Genomic DNA, 25,426 nt, shown 5'->3' on the forward strand with positions numbered 1-25,426 from the left:
AATCAAGATTATTGTGTGCTGGCCACCTTTTCATTTTATTACTTCCTCTTTTTTGGGGTAAATTACACTTAGATATTTTACTTTGTACCCGATATTGAACATAAATTCACTCACTTGGAAAACCTTCACTTAAATTCCAAATGTTTCGCGTTGATTCCCTCCGTTAGTTGTTGAAAGACCCCCCTCCTGATTGCCACATGGAATTATTTGCCCTTAGAGTTTCTCTACTTTACAATAAACATTGGGTAGAAGAAATATATAGGGGGCATATATGTCATTTAAAGGAATTTTCTAACACTGTTTGAACTCTTTAACGAAAGAATCTCTAGGGTATTTAAGTGAAGGATTTTAAAAGTGAGAGTATTTATGTGCAACATTGGGTAAACAATAAGATATTTAAGTGTAATTTACCCTTTTTTTATAGGCCTAGTTTCTTACCCTTTCTTCCGCATATATTCATATGGTCGTTTACAAAGAACCACCCTAAATCAGAGCTCATTTCACATTATCATCCTTAATTATCCGACTTCCAAATACCACCAACCTATTCTCACTTCCATCAAACATTCCATCCAAAAAAGTGTTGCCTGACAGATTTGCTCATGCACATGATGCTAAACATTTGCCTACAAAAAGAGTGTAAATAAGGAAGGAATTTCAAGTAACTTAGTTTTTCATTAATATTATATGAGAAACTAGACAAAACTATTTTGCTTGTTTTTCGGTGCATGTCCAGCAAGATGCATAATTGATTTCTTATTAATATCAATGAAGAAATTTGACAAGCATAATATGATTTTTGAAACTTGAGTAATTAAAGAATAATAACATGAAATTGGATCTAATTTATAGTTGGTTCCCTGTAAAAGAAAACCCGTGTTCATAAACTCTTCCACAACAAGTTTATTTTGATGTAAAACATAAGATATTAAGACAAACCTTTCAATAATTCAGAAGATCTTTCTCAAAAATCGCGTCTGTGAAATATACACGAAGAGGAACTCCAATAATTCGTATGACTTAATTCAATGTAGGAACTCACAAATTAAAGAAAATGGCCGCACCTCAGAGAAAATTAGGTAAAAATATCGTACGAGATGTCCCCTAAAATGATAATAAATTACATTGTGAAATAACTAGTTCTGACTTTAAATATATTTATTTTTTGGGCAAATTATATGGAACCCCGAAAAATTTTAGTCCATTTTGTGATAAGCCCAAAAGTTTGGACGTGCATTTTAACCCCAAACTTTTTCAGATAACCTCAACATAGTTGGGTGTTATCTGCAAATAGGTTCATAAAATTGCAAACGTTTTTAGGCTAAAGGTGGCATTCCCAAACTTTTGGGGTTATCTCGAAAATGGGCTAAACTTTTTAAGGGCTTCGTGGAATTTACCCTTAACTTCCAAACTTGGATTTTAAGCACGCAACTTTTTTGCATTTCTTAAAACACAAGTATAGCAATCAATTATATATTTTACTATAAATGCTAAAAATAAGTTTACCTCAAATAATGTCAAGTACATATATACTCACCTTCATTCTTTCTGGAGTTTTTTTCTTTTGCTTCAACAATCTTCATTGCTCGTAAGGCACACTCCATACTGCGGAACAAGTTCTCTTCCAGAATCAGCACTCAGGTTCCATTTCAGACGCTTCTTCTTATAGCAGGATACTCAAGTATTCTAATGTTTAAACTCAGTTTGAGACATAATCGTCACAAACAAAATCATTGCATTATACGCAGAATGGATGGTGAAAGGAGCAGCCAGATTCCCAGTCCAACAATAAGCAGACCCAAGAACACAGCCAATGAGGAAGAGTTGAAGAAAATTCTCAACTGAAAAGTGAGCTACACTGAAAACGCAGGAGCTAATAATAACAGCTTGCCACCATTTTGTGGTCGATGCAAGAGATCTTAGAAGAAATCCTCGATAAACGACTTCTTCCAGTAGTGGTGAAATGAGGCAATAGAGAGAGAAGCATGCTGTTCTAGAGATGGGGCTGTAAGAAAGTATATCCTTCAAAATGGGATTATTCACATCCTGCAAAGAATAACATGGAAATTTAACTTAGATATAAGAAATTATAATTTTTATCAAAGTAATTAAGTAATCCACTTTGAACAGTGTAGTGTTTAATCAGTGGTTGTGTTCGCAGAGCATCATCTGTGACTGCATAGTAAATCTTTTGTTCTCGCTTATTTTACCAGTCAATAGGGTACATTCAACAAAACCCACCATGGGTTTGGGCATTTTCAACAACCCCTGAACTTTATAAATCATGGAAAACCCACATGACACATCCAAAATTATACAACCCCCCCCCCCCCCCAAAAAAAAAAAAACAAAAAACAAAAAAACAAAGAAACTAATGCAAATTCTCATAAATGACATTAGGCAAATAGAGGTAAAAACTCTAACTGCTCTTTTACTTTAACCTATCTCACACGAAAAGGATACCGTAAAGTACATTTATGGATGTCGGGGTAGAATCATCCAAATTGTCAGGTAACTAACTGCCATAATGTTATAAACGCTAAGGGGTTATATCCATGTATGTATGTATGTATGTATGTATATGCATATGCATATGTGTGTGTGTGGTGTGTGTATATATATATATATATATTATAAGTATAATATATATATATATAGAATAATGGAGGTGAGCTGGCAGCTCACCTCCCCCGTGCGCTGCAAGTGTATGACATGTGAGCCCCCTACTAGTCACATCGTGTGGGGCTCACATGTCATACACTTACGCTCATGGGGAGAGTGAGCTGTCAGCTCACCTCCATTATTCTCATATATATATATAGAGAGAGAGAGATATATTAATGGGTATCCTTGTACATAGGAGGAGATTTCCTTTCTTGTCGCCTATGTGCACAATCCCCACATCCGTCATAAAGTAGGCACAAATCCCCACCCAACTCACACTCTCTCTCCTACTTTATGAGGATGGTAGGATGTACGCCACATAAGCTGTCAAGGAGGAAATCCCTCCTATGACAAGGATATCACTACATATATATCATATATATATATATATATATATATATATATATATATATAATATATATATAATATATATATTATAATATATATATATTATATATTATATTATAGTGTGTGCTGTGTGTGTGTGAAGGGTTAGTGAAATGTATGCCATCCAATATTTGGATTTAGTTGTATAAAGCTAAGGGTTTATTTGAAAAGTTTCAAAATAAAGGAATTGGCTAGTGGGTCATCATACAGAAAGAAATATAGCCAAAATGATATTACTATTTCAAAGAATTTGTACAAACCTTAGGACCAACAAACCTGTCAGCGAGAGTAGACGTGAGCAAAACCAACCCAACCAGAAAACCAATTCCCAAAGCAGATGCATTTATCCAGTTCCTTTGTTTTGAATTCGGCATTCTGCTGATAAATTTGAAAAATGTATATTGTGGCTTTGCAGAGTAGTAGAAGAGTGCTAAAGCCGCAGCTGTTTCTGTGGTTTGCAGTATGACTGCTGATACAGCCTGGATTCACTAAGTGATGTAAGGATCAAATAACTATTGAGTTGGTTATAATCATAGATTCAGTAACATCAGGTAGAATGTATGTGCATGTAATTTTTCAACATCAAGTGGCTTCTCTCTATATCTTTTAAGCATGTCAACGAGTGTGTAATCCTATTGAGCTGACAGGTCCAGGCTGAGTCATTAACAAGACTGTATGAAATCTACACTAAATCTATGTAGCACGGACACGGATCCGACACGGCCATCCGACACGCCGACATGAGGCAAATCCTAAAAAATACATAGGATATGTGTGTTTGACACGTGTGTCCGACACGGATACGACACGACACGGCTTCATGTTATGCGTGTCCGTGCTTCATAGCACTAAATACGTTCAAAGGATCAAAGTACAGAAGAGATACGCCGTCACTTAAGAAAACAGTAATATTAATTAGATTTCATATGAAAATTGACATAGCAAACGTAAAGAGCTTCTGTTTAAACGCAAGCCCAAAAGTTTGTCGGACAAAAGTTTTCTGGTATGGAAGAAAGGCAGCATCTATTGGTAACACATTGCAGATCCCATACTAAACTTAGCAACTGAAAATATAGGAAGATCTCCTCATGAAAAAACGTTTCCATCGTTGTCCGACACAATGTGCATGTCAACCATATCCAACTTTGCTTGGGTAAAGTTGGATATGATAAAATGTGTGAAATTCTTGAAAATGGACCATGGTTTTTTGGGTCTAGGCCTTTTCTATTAAAACCTTAAAACGTTTCCATCGTTGTCCGACACAATGTGCATGTCAACCATATCCAACTTTGCTTGGGTAAAGTTGGATATGATAAAATGTGTGAAATTCTTGAAAATGGACCATGGTTTTTTGGGTCTAGGCCTTTTCTATTAAAACCTTGGTCTATTGATGATGATATTGATAAGATAAAGGATTGTATATATCCTATGTGGATCCAATTGCCAGGTTTAAGATTGAATTTGTGGAATGCAAATGCAATTAGTAAAATTGTCAGTGTTGTGGGTAGACCTATTACTACTGACAAACTTACTGCAACTAAGCAAAGGTTAGCTTATGCAAGGGTCCTTGTTGAAGTGACCTTACCTTCCTCCCTCCCTGACCAAATCTCTATACAGGGGCCAAATGGTAAACAAATATCCCAAAAGGTGATTTATGAATTGAAGCCTAGATGGTGTGAAATTTGCAACCAAGTGGGGCATGATTCCAGCTACTGTAAGAGAAAATCTAGGACTCAAAGATGGGTTCCTAAGGCTGCTGCACCTGTAAATCTGAATCAGAAGGTTGTTGCCCAGAATAATAAGATCAATGCAGATCTAAGGTCAGCTTCTGGGGTTGATGGAAATAAATTTTCTGGAACTTCTAGTTATGATGGTCAAAATAAGGTACCTGTTTTGGATGTTGAAAATATGGGTATCAGCAGTGACAATCTATCTCAAGAACCTAGTCAGCATCAAGAATCTGATCATGAGACAAATCTTTCAAAAGGAAAAGGTAGATTACAGGTTGATTCTGGAAATAACAAGGAAAATGTAGAGCTCAGGACTGTGCATGTTGTGCACGTTTCTGGTTCTAATGTGGATCATGTAAGTTCTGACATTGCTAAAAATCCTTGGTCCTTTGTTCAAGGAAATGGTTCTAAAAAGACAGTTCCTCATGCAAATTCTTTCACTCTTCTGCGCAACATTGAATTTGATCCCTCTACAATAGATAGAGGAGGAATTCCCAAATGAACCTATCCTTTTGGAATATAAGAGGATTAAACAAATCCTCTAAGCAACGATTGGTTAAGCATCTTTTGTTGCAATATCATCTTTCTTTTCTTGCTCTACTTGAAACTAAAGTCAAGGATACGAAATTGTCTATTACAGCAAAGAAAATTGAGAATAACTGGCAGTGGGTATCTAATGTGGGTAATTCAGGAAAAGCTAGAATCCTGGTTATGTGGGATCCCTGCATTTTGGATGTCAAAGTTGTTAAGATTTCTGATCAGCATATATCTTGCTCAGTAAAATCTATCGATGGTAAATTTGATTGTTTCATCTCATCTATATATGGCTTCAATCATTTGGAGGCTAGACAAGATTTGTGGCTTGATCTCTGTCATCTTCATCAAATTTTGGGAAATTCTCCTTGGCTACTGTGTGGAGATTTTAATACAATGATTACCAATGATGAAAAGCTAGGTGGAGTTGCTTTAACTGCAGCTGATACATGTGATTTTAACTCCTTCATTGAAGACTGTCAGCTCAGTCATCTGAAAACTCTGGGTTGCTTCTATACTTGGAGTAATAAACAGGAATCAGATTCAAGAATTTGGTGTAGACTTGACAGGGCTCTGGTGAATAGCTCATGGATCAATTTATATAATTCCAGCCATGTTGAATTTTTGCAGCCAGGGTTATCTGATCATTCTCCTGCTTTTGTTTCAATCTATGATGATTGTGTTCAAGGGAAAAAGCCTTTTAAGTTTTTTAAAATGTGGACAAAGCACCCTAACTTCATTCCTATAGTTTCAAAAGCCTGGCAGTCTTCTGTTGAGGGTTACAAGATGTACTCTGTTAGCACAAAACTCAAGTTGCTTAAGAGTAATCTGAAGGAGTTAAATAAGAAACATTTCTACAATATCTCTGAGCAAGTTCAAAGAGCCAGAGTAGCACTTGAAGAAGTTCAGAGAAACCTTCATGCAGATCCTTTCAATTCTTCTCTCATAATTCAGGAAAAGGTCTTTCTATCATCTTATAAGAGATTATTAGACTGTGAAATATCATTTTACCAACAGAAGGCCAGAATAGCCTGGAGTTTACAGGGTGATAGGGGTTCCAGGTTTTTTCATGCTATTGCAAAAAGCAACAAGCACAACAATAGAGTGATGGTTCTGCATAATGCCAATGGAGATAGAATCACTGATGGTGAAGGGATTGTAAATGAATTTATCTCTTTTTATAAGAAGCTTATGGGGTCTGCAGTTGATACTATTCCTCCTGATATGGATATCATAAACTCTGGGCCTATTCTGAATTCAGCTCAAGCCAGGGATTTATCTAGGCCAGTTACTAGGGATGAAATCAAATCAGCTATTTTCTCTATGGCTGAAAACAAAGCTCCAGGTCCTGATGGGTACAATGTTGCTTTTTTCAAGTCTGCATGGACTGTTATTGGAGAAGAAGTCACTGAGGCTATTGAGGAATTCTTCAGTTCTGGAAAACTGCTTGGTATGGTTAATTCCACCTCTATTACACTTATACCTAAGGTTCATTGTCCTAAAACTCCTTCAGATTATAGGCCTATCTCATGTTGCAATAGTCTTTACAAGTTTATTTCGAAAATTATCACCAATAGAATAAAGACTGTTATGGGATTTATTGTTAATGATGCTCAAAGTGCATTTGTAAGTGGTAGACAGATCTCTAGCAATATCAAATTGGCTCATGAACTGGTGAATAGCTACAACAGGAAGCATCTCTCTCCTAGGGTCATGCTTAATATTGACATTAGGAAGGCCTTCGACACCATCAGCTGGTCTTTTCTATCTGATCTCCTTCATGGTCTGGGGTTTCCACAGGTCATGATTGGTTGGATATTGGCTTGTATTACTTCTCCAAGTTATTCTTTATCTCTTAATGGTTCTCTTCATGGCTATTTCAAAGGCAAACGAGGCTTAAGACAAGGAGACCCCCTATCTCCTTATCTGTTTATTCTAGGAATGGAGTATCTTTCAAGGAAGTTGGGGGTTTTAAAGAATGACAGGCTATTTAAGTTCCACCCCAAGTGCAGTCAGCTAAAAATTACTCACCTTATTTTCGCTGATGATCTCCTCCTGTTTGCAAAGGGTGATGTATATTCAGTTCATAAATTGTTTCAATGTGTAAAAGAGTTCAGTGCTGTTTCTGGACTGGAGGCAAATCCAGAAAAATGCTCTGTTTTCTTTGGTGGTATTGATGAATCTGTCAAGTCTTCCATTAACAACTACTTGGGATTCTCTGAAGGTGTTTTACCATTCAAGTATCTGGGAGTTCCTCTCACAACAAAGAAATTATCTCACATGGACTGCAATTCCCTCCTTTCAAAGATCTCAGGGCAATTTCAGAAATGGTTGAATCATGGTTATTTGTCCTATGCTGGTAGATTGCAAATAATAAGGAGTGTTATTCTTGGTGTTCAAATTTTTTGGACATCAAATTATATTCTTCCAGTCAGTGTACTCAAGGAAATGGATGGGTTATGTAGGAGTTTCTTGTGGGGAAAATCAGGTCAGAATCTCAGAATCCCTCTGGTTGCTTGGGAGAGAGTATGCATGGGGAGAAAGAAAGGAGGTCTGGGTATATTTTCAGCCCTTAGTTGGAATACAGCTTCAGCTCTGAAATGTATTTGGGACATTCATGTTAAAAAGGAGTCTCTTTGGATTAAATGGATTCATGGAGTCTATTTAAAGCATGAGGATATCTGGCAAGTCAAAGTTAGATCAGGTGATTCCTGGTTGTGGAAACAATTGTTAAAGGTGAGGGATAAAGCTTTGGTTTTGTATGGTGGGGTGGACAACCTGAAATGTCTGATCAGTTCTTGTTGGAAGGGTGATAAAATAAAGCTATCTGCTCTATATTATGCTGTTCATCCTGCAGCAAATGATGTGATATGGTTCAGGACAGTCTGGGGAGGTCTGAACATCCCTAAAACTTCTTTTGTAAGTTGGCTTGCATTTCAAGATAGACTTCTCACACAGGACAGACTTCATAGGAGAGGAGTCATCAATGCAAACTCCTGTATTCTCTGCTCAAGTGCTGCCAGTGAAACAAGGAACCACCTGTTCTTTGAATGTGTATTTTCGGCTAATGTCTGGAACTGTATCATGAGCTGGTTGGGTTTTAATTGGAGATCTTGCAATTGGTCTCTAATTGTCAATTGGTATGCTTACAGGTTGAAGGGTAGGGGATTAAAGCAACAACTTAAGAAAATGGCTTTGACTACTTCTATATATTTCATTTGGAGAGAGCGGAATTTGAGGTTATTTCAGCAGCGGTCTAGAAGTGCAGATGATCTGGTTAGAGATATCAAGTTTGATGTTCTCACTTTCATCCTCAACACCCCTTCAATTGCAAGTAGTGATACTGTTTTGAGGTTTTCTGTTTTTTGAATATCTGTGTTTTATAAGATATTCATTTAGTTTTCTTCTTTTTTGTAATCTCAGTTTATCGCTGAGTATCAGATGTACAAAAACGTTCATACTTGGTTAGTGAATAAAATTTTTTCATTGACCAAAAAAAAAAACTTTGCTTGGGTAATAATATGAAGGAAATGCATTTGTATGTTATACCTCGTGCAGTGGTGTTTTATGCCTGCTCAAGAAATGTATACCATATACTAATTTCTTTTTCATAATTTTACTTTAAGTATTTTTTTTCATTGACATGGCTATGTATATTGATGTGCAGATACAAAAATAGTCAAAAACTATGTCTTCTAGCCAGCTTTAGGTAACTAACATGTGCAAACCCATGTCCATGCCAGAAAAATACTTTTGTGTCTTTATCAACTGTCAGGAAATCATAGCTCCTTAAGCCACAACCAATGCACTTTGGTTGTTTCATACTCTGCAGTTGATTAACTGATTCATTTTGATTTGCACTTGGGGGGTTATTGGTCGGGACAAGTTGGGGCCAAGTGGGATAATTATTCTAATGAAACAATTTTATCCCTTTGGGATATTTTGAGTGGGGTAAAGTGGGATAAGTTGGAATAATGGGACAATTTAAAGTTTTAATTTGACAATTCATGTGGGATAATTGATGATGTGGCATCTTATTAAAATATAATATTTATCTATCAATTAATTCTAAAATTAATTTATACAATTAGTTTAGTATGTTATTTAGTATGTTATTATAATATAATACATTATTTTACTTTATACTAAAATACAATATGTTATACTATAATTACTAAGTAATTATTATTAACTTTTGTATTATATTATATTATAATAGTATGCTATATTATATAATAATTGATATAATATACTTACAATATATTTAACATAATATTTCAATAATATAATATATATTAAAGTATGTTGTGTTATACTATAAATCTATATTACAATATATGTTTATGGTAATGTCATAGATTGTATCAGAATATTATAGTAAATTATATTTTAATTATTGTATTATATTATAATAAAATTTACTAAATAATATAATATAATTTATTATAATAACTTATATTATATTATAATTGAATATTATATTATATAATAATTAATATAATATATTCAAATAGTACAATATATTATATTATAATATATTATATTTATAATTATTTAATTTATGGTACTATAAATAAATTATATGTTACTTTTATTATTTTATAAATATTAAAATATACTATGTTGTAAAATATCATATTATAATAAATATAATGTAATATGAAATTTTAATACATTACATTATAATTAATATAATATAATAAAATTAAGTGTAATGATATTAATTATATAATCGCTTTATATTTATCACATTATAATATATTATAATATTATATATTACTTTTATTTAATATTATTAGCCCTTATGTTTTGATGATGATTTACAACCACCATTATCGGTACTAATTGCTTATTGAGTGATATTGTAGATAATATAAATAACAAGCTAGTTAATACCATTTATGGAGCATTGGATGGAATATGACGTCAATATCTAAAGAAGGTGGAGGCAAAGTGATGAAGCAATGTTTATCAAGAACATTATATGCTTTAAAAAGCTTCATCAACTCTAAAACAATATCAAGACTCAAGAAATGTATTTCTATGTGAGAGATATTTGCTATTTTATTTTCTCTCTAGTACTTAAATGTAGGCAAGTAGTTGTAGATTTTATTTGAAGCTATTTGGGATATCACACACACTTGCACTATTTCACAACTCGTATTTTGGTACTTTTATTAAAATGATGATTTTCCCAAATACGAGGACCTTTTTGCAAAAAAAAATTCAAACAAGTTTGTCAAAATGGTTATAAACTATTCCCAAAGTTTTATATTTTTTAGAGTTTATTTGATATTTTTTAACAAGGTTCAAAGTTGAAATTTTCTGTGTACATGTTTGTGAGTTGACTCATGAACAGTATTGGGTCGACTCACAAACTGCTGCGTAGTTTACAATTGTTTCTAATGAGTCGACTCACAACATCATGAGTCGACCCATCAGATTGAGTCGACTCATGCCTGTCATAAATCGACTCATAAACTGTGCTAAAAAATATGTTTTGTTTCTACTGAGTCGACCCATGACTTCATGAGTCGACCCATGCATGATGAGTCGACTCATGAATTTTATGAGTCGACCCATAAGTTGGTTTTTAGCCTGTAACGGCTACTTATGAGTCGACTCATGAACAGTACTGAGTCGACTCATAATATTGTAACGAATATTTTTGTACAGAATCAGAAATCCTGTTTTTGAGGGATTTTGTCTGATTCTTTGGGGCTTTTCTCTATAAATACCCAACACCCCAACTACTTCAGATCCAAGCTTTAATTGCAAAACTCTTGTTTTTAAGTTTATTGTTTTCAAAGAGCTTCAACTTTCATCTTGTTACGTTTTCACATCCCAAGCTTCAAGTGTAATCTCTCTTCTTGCCATAGGGCTACTGTAAAGAGAGAGTCTTTCATGCGATTGCTACTGTTGTGAGTGTGATCTCGTGGAGATCAATTGTGTGGTTGTGAGATCTCGTGGAGATCGTTGTGTAGAAGAAGTTTCGGCTTCCAAACCGAGTTGTGTAGTGAATTCTCCTCGAGAGTGGGGAGCAGGGATGTAGGTCAGAGGATCGAACCTCGTGAACACATCGCGCGTCACTTGGATAACGATTTCTAAACTTATCTCCTTTACTTTAGCTTTTATCTGTGGTGTTTTGCTTGTCTTAATTTTTATTGCACAATTATTACCTTAAGACCCTAATCACCCTCCTTCTAGGGTCTAACAAATTTATCATATTATAGTAATAAGCTTAATATAACATAATATAACATATTATATTATATTATAATAAATATAATATAATATGAAATTTTAATACATTATAGTATAATTAATATACTATATTAAAAATAAGTTTAATGATATTAATTGTATAATCATTTTATATTTAGGTAATACGATTAGCATATATATTGGTAGTTAATATATGAATGTTCCAAAATTATCTCACTTATCTCAAATTGTTCCATTATGAGAGTTGGGTTAAATTTTGGCTTGGGGGCACTTTTTTTCCATATGAGTGGGATAATTTTATCCGGTGTGGGGTAATTATCCCACTAGTGTCCCACAAAACCAACAATACCAAAAGTCATTGTCCCAATCCCATTACCCCAACCAATAACACCAAAAAGCATTATCCCAAAATTTATCCCAATTACCCTCATATTACACCAACCAATAACCCCCCCCCCCCCCCAAGGACTACCTAAAAAACCCCATCACATTCAGAGGTTAATCCCATAACATGTTATTCCCAAGGAAAAATACAAATTTATCAGTGCTGGAGCCACTCTCAATATTCTAGTTCTGGATGATAAGGTGTACCTCATCATTATGTTTTCAGTTTTAAGAAAACAGTCATGATTATATTTCCTCTCGTCAGCGAACGGCCAGAAGATATCACATTTAGAGTGACCTTGAGGCATTTATGACATCTGTACCTTGTGATACCTCTATTGTCTTAAACGTCCAGTTAGGTAAGTTACGAGCAATTTGTTCTCCTGTCATTTTCATTTTCCATATTAGCATCAAATCCCTTATATCAGAGCTTGATCATAGCCCTTATGCAAGAAGTTAAGTTCAACAGAGCCCTCATCATGGGCCAAGTTATTCATATATAGTTGTGTTATATGATTAAAACTACATGCATACTAAAGATACGTGAGGTGTGAAGGTAAAGTCCAATCTAAATCATAGATATAAATAATAGTAATGTACACAATCGCTAGGAGTTTAATCCAAACTCTTCATATTCCAAACTCATTACAAGCCATCTTGTGATTATTAATGGCACCCTTCTCTATTCAACAAAAAGACTCTTAAGAAAGATAATTACAATCACACAGAGCTCTAAGTCAATTTTGCGAAAGTTTGTAAGTTTTATGTTGATGTAAGCACATAAGGGTAATGAGGAGCTTTGACGGCACTCTGGAAGGTTCCAAGCACATTCCTATTCCATATCAAGCTATTCTTGTCGAAAATAAACTTGATTAAATTACTTTGGGAATTCAGAAGATCATTTAGTTGTTTGAGGAATCAAATGCATGTATATGTAGATTCATAAATGTTGTTGGGAAATTCAAGAGTCTTTGTTAGGAAATCTATGAGTCATTATAGTAGTATATATATGTGTGGTTTATAAGTTGAAAGAAGTTAAGCAAAGAAGAAAGAAAAATCAATAGAATAATTTTATCCTCCTCCAAACTATTTATCCTGGGCAAAATATTCTTATCAAATTGGTATCAGAGCTAAGATAAGTTCCAATTGAATGTTGTCGTTTGTTACTCCTACACTCACCAAGAAAAATTATGAAAACCGGTGCATTCAAATGAAAACTCTATTAGGATCAATAGACTGTTTGGATGTTGTGGTGAAAGACTTTGAAAAGGCTCAATATGATGGTGCGCTATCAGCAGCATAGAGAGACTCTCTTAAAGAGTCCAGTAAGAAAGATAGTAGAGCCCTCTACTTTATTTACCAAGGAGTTGATGAATAAGCATTTGAGAAGATCTTAGACGCGGCGACCTCAAAACAAGCTTGGGAGATATTTCAAACTCCTATAAGGGAGTAAAGAAGGTGAAGAATGTGCGACTCCAAATACTTCGAAAGGAGTTTGAAGATTTAGAGATGGAGGAAAGTGAACTAGTTTCTGACTATTTCGCTCGAGTCTTGGCCGTAGTGAATCAACTTCAGAGAAATGGCAATAAGATCAAAGAAGTTCGTGTGGTGGAGAAAATTCTCCGATCACTTCCTCAAAAAATTGACTATACTATTTGTGCCATTGAAGAGTCAAAAGACTTGAAGAAGATGACGATTGATGAACTCTTGGGTTCCTTAAACGCCCACAAGAAAAGATTTTGCAAGAGAAATGAGCCGGGGGAGAATGCTCTTCAAACTAAGCTTTCTTTGAAGGATGGCCGAGAAGATTCAAAAGAAGGAAGTAACGGCGGTCGTGGCCATGGATTTCGAGGCCGAGGACATGGTTTCTGTGACAGAGGAAGTCAAAACAACTTTGAAGAAAGAGATCAAAATCAAAGAACTTTTAGAGGTCATGGACACGGTAGATCTAATGGACATTGATAGAAAACACAAGTTGAATATTTTAAATGCAAGAAGTATGATCTTTATTCTTCTGATTGTTATTACAATCAAGTTGAAGAGAAGGTGAATTATGTTGAGAAAGGAGATGATGATAATATTCCTCTATTAGCAATCTGAGGAGATGGTGATAAAGAGGATGTATGGTATCTTGATACTAGTGCCAGCAACCATATGTGTGGTAAGGGAAGTATGTCGTCGATATGAACAAATCTGTGAATGGTAAGATCACTTTTGGAGATTTCTCAAAGGGGGGTTATTGGTTGGTGTAATATGAGGGTAATTGGGATAAATTTTGGAATAATGCTTTTTAGTGTTACTAGTATAGTGCACTTTGCACGAGAGCATATCTATATTGTTTTATGTTTTTTATTTTTTATTTTTTTTGTTGGATGCAAAATAATGAATTGCCTTGCACAGCAATATAAATTCTAAACAATTATAAATTTGTTTAAATAAATAAATTGTATGATAAATAGTGTATAAAGAACTGTATGATTAATTATTATAGTTTGGATAATTATTATAATTTATTCATATTTTATTAAAATAATTATAAATATGTTAAATAGTTTCTTCTCTTTTAAATGTAATAATAGTATGCATGGAATAATTATAATACTAGTAGTAATTATATCTTAATTTAATAATTAGTTTATTGTACTATTATTAAATAATTTACTAAATTAGTTTATTATACTATCAATAAATAATTTACTAAATTGTATAATTATTAAATTATAGTATAATTTATTAATTTAAATAATATTATTAAAATTATTATACTATGAATACTATTACAATTATAATAAATACAAATCATTTTCACTTTTTATACTACTATCATACTTTTAAAAAGCTAATAAGATTTGCAGTAACGGGTAGCTCTCCATAATAGGTGAAACTCAAAGGTGTAAGGCATAAGCCTAATGAATTTTTATTATTTTTAATTTTTTTAATTGTAAATATTATGTGAAGATAAATTATGGATAAATTTCAAAGTTTCTATTAAATAACATAATAAAATAATAAAATAATAGTTTGACCAAAGTTTTTCAAAAAGGGATGAAATCAATAATTAATAAGAGGTTATATATAATTAGTGAATGATTAATTATAACTAATAACACATTTGAGATATTATCAAACTTAAAAAGGTAAAAATGGAAATTAAAAGTTTTGACAAGGCAATCCTCTTTTATATGTAGTATGGATTGGTTGAGATAATGGGATTTGGTCAATGACTTTTGGTATTATTGTTTTTGTGGGACACTAGTGGGATGATTACCCCACACGGGATAAAATTATCCCACTCATACGGAAAAAAATTGCCCCCAAGCCAAAATTTACCCCAACTCTCATAATGGAACAATTTGAGATGAGTGAGATAATTTTGGAACATTCATATATTAACTATCAATGTATATGCTAATCGTATTAGCTAAATATAAAATGTTTATATAATTAATATCATTAAACTTATTTTTAATGTAGTATATTAATTATAACGTAATGTATAAATTTTTCATATTATATTATATTTAATACAATACAATATAATATAATATAATATAATATGTTATATTATTTTATATTAAGCTTATTACTATAATATGACATATTAAATAAAAGTAATACATAATATTATAATATATTATAATGTGATAATTATAAAATGATTATATAATTAATATCATTAAACTTAATTTTATTATATTATACTAATTACAATGTAATGTATTAAAATTTCATATTATATTATATTTGTTATAATATGATATTTTACAACATAGTATATTTTGTTATTTATAAAATAATAAAACTAACATATAATTTATTATAATATAAATTATATGGCAATATAATATATATAATATTATAATATTATTTATAATATAGCATACTATTACAATAATATTATCAATTATTATATCAATTACATATTGTAAGTATATTTTATCAATTATTATATAATATAGCATACTATTACAATATAATATAATATACAAATTAATAATATTACTTAGTAATTATAGTATAACATATTGTATTTTAGTATAAAGTAAAATAATGCATTATATTATAATAACGTACTAAATAATATACTAAACTAATTGTACAAATTAATTTTAGAATTAATTGATAGATGAATATTATATTTTAATAAGATGTCACATCATCAATTATCGTACATGAATTATCAAATCAAAACTTTAAATTATCTCATTATCCCAACTTATCCCACTTTACCTCACTCAAAATATCTCAACGGATAAAATTATTCCATTAGAACAATTATCCTACTTGGCCCTAACTTGTCCCAACCAATAACCCCCCCCCCAAAGATTCCAGTAAAAGGCCGACGTAAAATTCTTATTCACCTCAAAAATGGAGAAGAAAATTTTATCACTGATATTTATTATGTGTCCAATATGAAAAACAATACATTGAGTTTGGGACAGCTCTTAGAAAAGGGTTATAATTTTCATACAAAAGATCGTAGTTTTTTTCTTCAAGATCCAAGAGGTAGATTGATTGCAAAAGTACATATGTCGAAGAATCGAAAGTTCACGCTAAACCTTCAAGGTGGGGATATAAAATGTTTGAAGGCTTGTACTAACGATCTTGCTTGGCTACGGTACTTGAGATTTGGGCATCTCAATTTTGGCGGTCCGAAGACATTGACCGATAGAAGCATGGTAAAAGGGTTGCCAATAATTGATAATCTCGAGCAACTCTGTGAAGGATGTCTAGCGTGGAAGCATCATCGAGCTACTTTTTCAAAGGAGGCTTCATTTCATGCATCAAAGCTGCTACAATTTGTACATACTGATGTGTGTGGGCTGAACACTCCAACCTCAATTAATGAGAATAGGTATTTTCCTACCTTCACCGATGATTTTTTTTCGAAAGACTTGGGTTTTCTTCTTGAAGAACAAATATGAAGTGTTTTCTATGTTTAAGAAGTTCAAAACTAATGTGGAAAAGGAAAGTGACTTTTATCTTAAAACTATTAGACCAGAACGAGGTAGAGAATTCACTTCAAAGGAGTTTGAAGCATATTGTGAAGAACATGGAGTTCGACATTTTCTTACTGTTCCTTACACTCCACAACAAAACAGTGTTGCTGAGAGGAAGAATCACACTATTTTGAATATAGAAAGATGCATGTTGTGTAGCAAGAAAGTACCTAAAACCTTTTAGGCTGAAGTTGTTTCTTGCGCCGTCTACATCATCAACCGGTGTCCAACTTAGATTCTCAAAAAAATTACTCCACAAGAAGCCTAGACCAGTTACAAACCAAATGTGAGCCACTTCAAGGTGTTCGGCAGTATTGGCTATGCTCATGTTCCAGAGCAGAAGAGGAATAAGCTCGATGAGAAGAGTATTCCATATGTATTCATCGGCTATGATTCAAAAACTAAGGGTTACAAGATGTATAATTCGTGTAGTAAGAAGTTCATTATTAGCCGATATGTTCAATTCGACGAAGAGAAATCATGGGACTGGAGCAAGGAAGAAATTTGTAGCAGCCCGATTACTTTCATTAATGAAGAGACTAAGATCGAAAAATATGCTCTAGCACATACTCCATCGACATCCACTCTATCATCACCAACGACATCATCATCAACCACACCTCAGTCGTCCTAATCGATGACTTCTTCAGCATTGTCCTCATCATCATCGAGCTCAACACCTTAAAAATTTAGGAGTTTGAAGGAGTTGTATGAGGTAACTAAAAATCAAGATGATTTAACATTATTTTGCTTTTTTGCTAGTTGTGAGCCTTTAGACTTTGAAGAGGCGGTTCAAGATCCAAAACGGAGTTTAGCCATGGATGAAGAAATCAAGGCTATCAAGAAGAATGATATATGGGATCCTGCAACACTTCAAGAAGGTGCGAAAGCAATTGAAGTCAAATAGGTGTTCAAAGAGAAAAAGAATGCGAAAGGAGAAGTTGAGAGGCACAAAGCGATGTTAGTTACCAAAGGCTACAAGCAGAAGGCTGGATTGACTATGACGAGGTATTCTCTCTAGTAGTTCGTCTTGAAACTATAAAATTGATTAATACCTAAGGAGCTCAGAACAAATGGCCAATCTATCAACTTGATGTGAAGTCAGCATTTTTTAATGGTGTTCTTGAAGAGGAGGTCTATGTGGATCAGCCTCTTGGTTACATTAAGAAAGGAGATGATCCACGCATGAAACAAAGGAGAAGAATACTTTTAAGCTCATTATTAGCCGAATTGAAGAAAGCTCTTTATGGCTTGAAGTTGAAGAAAGCTCTTTATGACTTGAAAGGAGAAGAATCAAAGGTGTTGAAGTTGAAGAAAACTCTTTATGACTTGAAACAAGCACCAAGAGCTTGTTTTAGGAGAATTGAAGAATACTTTTAAGCTCATAATTTTTCTAAATGTCCTTATAAGCATGCCTTATATACTAAGATAAATAAAACTGGAGATATTCTTATTCTATGCTGGTATGCGGATGATATAATCTTTACAGGAAATAAATACACATGTTCGAGGAGTTCAAAAGCTTCATGGTTAGTGAGTTCGAGATGACAAACATCGGACTCGTGTCTTATTATCTTGGCATCGAGGTGAAGCAAAGCCAAGATGGAATTTTTATCTCTCAAGAAGGATATGCAAAGACAATTCTTGATAAGTTTGATATGAAGGATAGCAATCATGTGAGTACTCCTGTTGAATGTGGAGTCAAGTTGTCCAAGAAAGATAGTGGAAGCAAAGTTGATGCAACTATTTCAAAAGTTTGGTTGGTAGCCTTCGCTACCTAACTTGCACAAGGTCTGATATTCTCTATGGTATTGGGCTCGTGAGCATATAAATGGAAGATCCGAAATCTTCACACTTGTTGGCAGCGAAGAAGATTCTCCGGTACATCAAAGGTACAACAGATTTCGACTTGTTTTATTCAAGTTCTAACAACTTTGAACTTGTTGCATGGGCCAGAGATGTTGATGATCGAAAGAGTACAACTGATTACACTTTCTTTATCGGCGATACTGCTTTTACTTAGTCTTCAAAGAAGCAGCCAATAATCACTCTTTCAACTTGTGAAGCTGAATATGTTGTTGCATCATAGGGTGTCACTCATACACTTTGGTTGAGAAACTTGCTCAAAGATCTTCAGTTCATACAAGAAGAGCCGACCAAAATTTGTGTTGACAACAAGTCAGCTATTGCACTTTCAAAAAATCCAGTGTTTCATGAAAGGAGCAAACATATCGATACTCAATATCATTTTATCCGCGATCAAGTAAAGAACAAAGAAGTTGAGCTTGAGTTTGTGAAATCACAAGATCAGGTGGCTGACATATTTACTAAGTCATTGAAGCATGATGTGTTTACTTTATTGCGAGACAAGATTGGCATGATTGAAGGATCAAGTTTAAGGGAGAATATTAAAAATAAACTTGATTGAATTACCTTGGGAATTGAGAAGATCATTTAGTTGTTTAAGGAGTCAAATGCATGAATATGCAGATGCATGAATGTTGTTAGGAAATTCAAGAGTACTTGGTAGGAAAGCCATGAGTCATTGTAGTAGAATATATATGTGTGGTTTATAAGTTGAAAGAAGTTAAGCAAAGAAGAAAAAAAGTTCAATAGAATAATTTTACCCTCCTCAAAATTATTTATCCTTGGCAAAATATTGTTATCAATTCTATGAATCAGTTGTCACGTTTTTACTTGGATTAGAAAAGTTCGCATATAAAAGATCGCAAGGCAAATTTACCAACGTTAGAATGAATTTATTTTGTTGACATGATTACATATAATATATCTGCTTAATACCAACAGGCTTGTATGCCCAATTGCCCACATCCCATGTCATGTCAGACTTCGGGAAGATTCCACATGTCAAGGACTTCCAAGAACCAGGCATAGCATGCAGACACTTAGACACATGTCCTAGTTAATGCAAAATGATCACAAAATATCTTGATAATGATACTTTATTCTGAATGAATAGCCAGAAATAAGAGCAGTTTTCTCACCGTTGCTAAGGGATCAAGAACAGATTGATGCAATATGTTGGCAGTAATAGAGAGCCCGCCATAACTCAAAGGAATATGCAAAATGAAGAAATATGCACCAAATGTGCTCCATAGATTGTCATGATCCCATGGTGTATCTGAAGAAAGGACCGAGAAACCCTGTTAATCAGATTTTTAAAAAAAGACACAGAAGTAAATTAGAAACTTTAGAAATCTACTACTAAACTGATCTAATGTATCTGAAGATATCAGCACGATGCAGTTATTATGAAAAGTAAACAAATTGTTTTAATTGTTTTACTCAATTTCTGCATGTATAAACCATGTCCTATAGGTCAAAATCCACAAAAATGTCTAAAGATGAAGGTAGCTAAAATTTATAAGTTCAGATGGATGAGTGGATTATAGAAAAAAGTGCATAAAGAAATTGTCGGAAATTATAAGTACCATAAAATTGGAGGTGATGGAAAATGAGTTAATATGGCATGGTCATGTACAAGGGAGACTGCTAAGTGCATTCGACAGAAAATGACAGAATCAAAGTTATAAGGTTTTACTATGTGAAAGCGTAGACCACATCAAACTCCAATCTGAAACTTTGAAGAAAGTTTTGAACGCTGCTAATTGAAAAATGTCCGTAAGATACCTCCTTGACATACTCATCCAACCCTTTCCTAATGAATGAGATCAAATATATAAAAAAATTAAAATATAAGCAAAATTCCTTAAGAACTACAAAGCTTTGTGGAATTGGCTATCATCTGAGATCAAAATCTTTGTGGTGGCTATTAATATAGCTGACTCACTATAGCAACTGGAACAAAGGGCTTGGTTGCTGGTTGTTTTGGTGGTGTACTACGTAGAAGTCGTGATGATGTTTTTTTAGAATTACACATACAGACTGAATTTAAAACTTAACAAAACAAATTGCTTTGAAAAATAGTGATTCTCTTTGAAATGGAACTATATTTTATTAAATCACCAAATAATTTTTACAAACATTTTTTGAGACATTTGATATATTTTTTCCAATAGAACTGGCTCATGAATGTCATTAGGAATTTGCTACTATAAGATTTCAGCATATTATAGAAGGTATATAACTTTATCTAGACCCATATATGTCAGACATCTTAAGTGCTTGAGTTACAGGAACAAATCTACATCTATCTTATTTCAAGATTAAATCAAACATATACCCTTGTTTTTATTCATCATATATCAACCTGGAAACCCTCAATTGCAATATATTAAAATGGCCCTGCCTTATCTGCAAATAATAATAATAATGATAAAAAAAAACTCACTTGATACTATTACCATTAAGCTTATTGTTTAGCAAAAGCCAACTTTATTTCCTCACTAATGCAACAGTTCTAGTCAAGATATAGTCCGATTCAAGAGTTTATCATAATTGAGCATACCCAGGTTATAGTACAGCATTAAAATCTCTCTCATCACGAATTTGTATAAAATTTTAATAAAATTATGCAATTTGGTAAACCAATAGGTAGAGACTTACATCTAGGTGACGGGCACTATCCTCTTTGTACGAAGAACAACTCTGTACTTCTTTGGTTCCATTGAAGTCAAATGGGTTTGTTTGGTATTATAAGAAATTGAATTTGAAGAAGATGGGGAAGTTTTTTCGAGGTTGGTAGCAAATATTGGGAAGAGGGGAGGACAAAGGGCTGCTAATATATCATATCATCAATGGGTCTGGACCTTTTTTATTTAAAATTTATATGCAAATGGAAATTTGTCAACAAATCCCACTCATCTGATTTTAGAATCATTTCTATAATTTTAAATTATGTTGTTTAGATTAGTTAACATTAGGATGTATTATGCATGGGCGATGCATGTTTAAGGGGAAAAGGGTGTGAATAATATTGTTAAGTACATAATGATTACATAATTGTTAGGACCAGTAGACAAGCATAGCATATATAGTATTTAATAATCAACTGACTACACTAATAAAAATGTGGTTAGGAATTCTGGCTTTTTACCAGTGATGCTGAACATGCTAATTTGATCTCTTTTGTAAATGAACAATAATCTCATAATTTTTTCAATTAAATTAAAATGTTTTAATAAAAAATTGCCCTATTCTGTCTATTGTATAGATGTCAATAAAAAGCAAGAGAAGTGGTGGCTAGCAACCGAATGAAAAGTCGGAATCTTATAGCATAGCTCAACAATTTACAGGAAAGTAAAATGAAAATTCAACATATTATAAACTTATGCTTTGAAATTTTCACCACTTTTAATATTGCAAAAGTCTATCAATTTTGTCTGGATTCCAATTTTCTAGTTAAGCTAGTTATTCGAATCATGAAAATGAAGAGGAGAATCAAATATGTCCCCCGTGCAATATCTATTCAACATATTTAACATCTAACAACTCCAATGAGTTCTCAAGGATAAGAGAAAATATGAGGAGCTCATTACATGAAATTTAAGATAATATAAATCTGAAATGATACATTTTATTTTGTGTCTCTTCAAAAAATACAGAAAAAAATCTCAATTTCCTCCAATTTGGAAACTCATAGCACTCTATTCAAGTTCCTTCAAAATGATAGAAATTTTACAACACCAATAGATAATGTTACAAATTTTAAATCGAAATTAAATATTGCCTCACATGAAATAAAATATGTAGATATTGTGCAAGCATTGCACACCGCTGAGACAATCCTAACATGAGCGAACATTTCATGGAGTCGCCATGGTAGAAAGTGCATCTTCAGCGGGTGTGCTGCTAATCTCCATTAGATGGGTCTTCCCATAATTTACTGACTTTGATCAGTATATATTTTCTGGATGACTTCTCTTGCAAATGTGAAGAATGACCAAAGGGAACATTTTGGATACCAAGCCCCGTTCATTTATAAAGTTGCCATATTGTTCTCACAATTTTGGCACAATTTATAGTGCCTTTTGTTTTAATTGCATTAATTGTGTGTGTTAACCGAGAAGCATGAGAGTATCTGGTAAGATTTCCTTTTACTTGGAAGTTATTGACAAAATAGTGAACAACGGTATGATAATACATCCTTATATTCTGTTTCAATGGATGGAGCCATCAGTACAGAGGTCAACAATTTAATTGAATATTGTGTTCATATTCTCATAATTTTGATTGAAGTCCAAGAAAGATATTTCTCCATAATTATAGGCAACTCGCTTTTCCTTGTTTCCCAAGTAAGCTTTCTCAGTAAGGAAACCATCTATTATCAAAATAATTTCCATGAGTCAAAATGATGAAGGGAAAACAATGCAGGTCCTCATTTGTATATCGGAACAATAAAACATGACAGAATGATCATGTTCTTTCATTCTATAAAGTTTATTTGACAACTTTATAATTTAAATTATTCACCATCTAGATTATTATAATAAATCTAGAATATCTCTTAAAATTTAAATGATGACGATGTATCATAAAAAGGCTAATGAAATCAAGGCAAAGATGTCACATAGAAAAGAAGATTAGATAACTCTAGAATCTAGATGAAGGAGATTGCACTCAAAAGAAAGCTCCAATATAATGAAGATATCACACCTCAGAGGAGAGGCATTGTTTCTTAGAATAACAACTATGACGTCACTAATATTAGCAAATCTACAGTCGCTGGCTCCTATGGTCCATTAGATCACAGTAATAGATGATTTTGTTTGGAATTTTTCACAAAAATGGATCACATAACGATAATCCAAGAAAGGAATTCCTAATCACTCTTTCAGAAACATCTCAATCTGTGTTAAATCATTAAATAGGAAACAAGAATGCTCTCCGTTTTCATTTTCTAATTATTATATCAGATAGATAAACTTAATCTGTTATATATGATATATGTACATATTTGATAAATCCCCTTGTTTATTAATCCTAGATGCTACATCATCTCACGTTAACAGTTTCCTATGCTAAAAACTGGAAACAGACAGTAAATTACCTTGTGGCATAGTCAACCAACACTTTTCAAATGACAGGGTTGTGTACTGAACAAAATTTAATTATAAAAACTCCATTTTAACAACTACCAAGCTCTTTTGGTGGCTATCATCCTGAGATCAAAACCTTTGTTGTAGCACTCAACATAGCTTACTGGAGAAAAAAATCACATAGCTCGGCCATAGGAACTGGAACAAAGGGCTTGGTTGCTGGTTGTTTTTCTGGCTTTTCTACTTTGTAAGTGGTAACGTTGTTTTACAATTTCACACGTATACAAGTCTAACATACAGAGAATTTACAAGTTTACCAAATAAAGCATTTAAACACAAACAGATATTCTCTTTGAAATAGTTCTAGTCTTAAGCAAAACTATTTCATCTTTAGATAGCCTAGTAATTTTTACAAACATTCCATAAGACACTTGACACAATTCGTCAATAGAATTGGCTCATCAATGTTACTGAGAATTCCACAACTGTGAGCTCAACATATCATAGAACATATATAAATATCATCCTTACCCATATAGGCTGGACACCTTAACGCACTCAAAATACAAGAGCAAATCTCCATTTTCATTCATCATATATAAAATATATTAAGAGGAAAAGAATTCTTATTTTATATCACAACCATTATGCTTATTGTTTAGCAAAGGCCAAGTTTCTTTAGTGACATCTAGACAAGATAAAATCCTAGAACAACTTGAGGTAATATGTTCGAGAATTCATCAAAATTGAGCATACCAAGTTATAACAACTACATTATAATCTCTCTCTCTCTCTCTCTCTCTCTCTCTCTCTCTCTCTCTCTCATGAATGAATGAATGAATGAATGAATGAATGAATGAATGAATGAATGAATGGATATAAGAATTTAAAGAAAAGCAAAATTGAGCGGTACCCAAATTATAATACCACGTTAAAGTCGTTCTAATCATGAATTTGCATTAGAATCCAAAGAGAAATATGAGATTTCTATATACATTACTGGCTCGGGACTTACATCGAACACGTCATTGGCACTGTCCTCTTTCGTGCAGAGAACAGCTCCACGCTTCCTGAGTTCGAGTGCATTCAAAAGGGTGCATTTGATTCCATCAGAAATTGAAATTGATGAAAATGGAGAGGATTTCTGGAGATTTTTGGTAAATTTGGGGAGAGGAGGAGGAGGGAGGGCCGTTAGTATCATATCTTCTGCGGGTCTCGACCGTTCCTGTTTGAGGATGATACAGGGAGGTAAATTTATCACTAAACCCCTCGGAAATTTATGGCTTGTTTGGATGGGAATAAGGGAGAAGTTATCCATCCTAGTTCTCATTGGTTCACCCCTTAATAGTATAAAATTTGTTACCCCAAATTGGGGTGTAACCAAGGGGAAGGGAACTCTCTTCCCTTCTCTCACCTAGTTTCCCTTAACTTCTCTTGACCCCATTGAAATCCAAACACACCCTTAAGTTTTGATAAGGGTTAAGTGGAAATAGATCGGCTGTAGTTCTAATTATGCGGATAGACCTCCCGAGTGAAAAATTTC

At 33.3% G+C, this 25,426-nt stretch overlaps 1 protein-coding gene across 2 annotated transcripts; it reads right to left on the reverse strand.

Moving 5' to 3' along the window:
• LOC109839592 lies at positions 1,489 to 25,181 on the reverse strand. Of its 2 annotated transcripts, none has more exons than XM_020408080.1 (4): positions 24,899 to 25,178; positions 19,930 to 20,088; positions 3,312 to 3,530; positions 1,489 to 2,046 (listed from the first exon to the last, which is right to left on the reverse strand). In XM_020408080.1, exons 1-4 carry the CDS (start codon positions 25,082 to 25,084, stop codon positions 1,687 to 1,689), a joined length of 924 nt encoding a protein of 307 aa, XP_020263669.1. In that variant the 5' UTR covers positions 25,085 to 25,178; the 3' UTR covers positions 1,489 to 1,686. The 2 variants fall into 2 exon arrangements, with proteins under 2 accessions (XP_020263669.1, XP_020263670.1); XM_020408081.1 differs by having other exon boundaries at positions 1,962 to 2,046; positions 3,328 to 3,530; positions 24,899 to 25,181.

This window comes from Asparagus officinalis, chromosome 4, assembly GCF_001876935.1.
Source record: "Asparagus officinalis chromosome 4, Aspof.V1, whole genome shotgun sequence".
Taxonomy (NCBI): Eukaryota; Viridiplantae; Streptophyta; class Magnoliopsida; order Asparagales; family Asparagaceae; genus Asparagus; species Asparagus officinalis.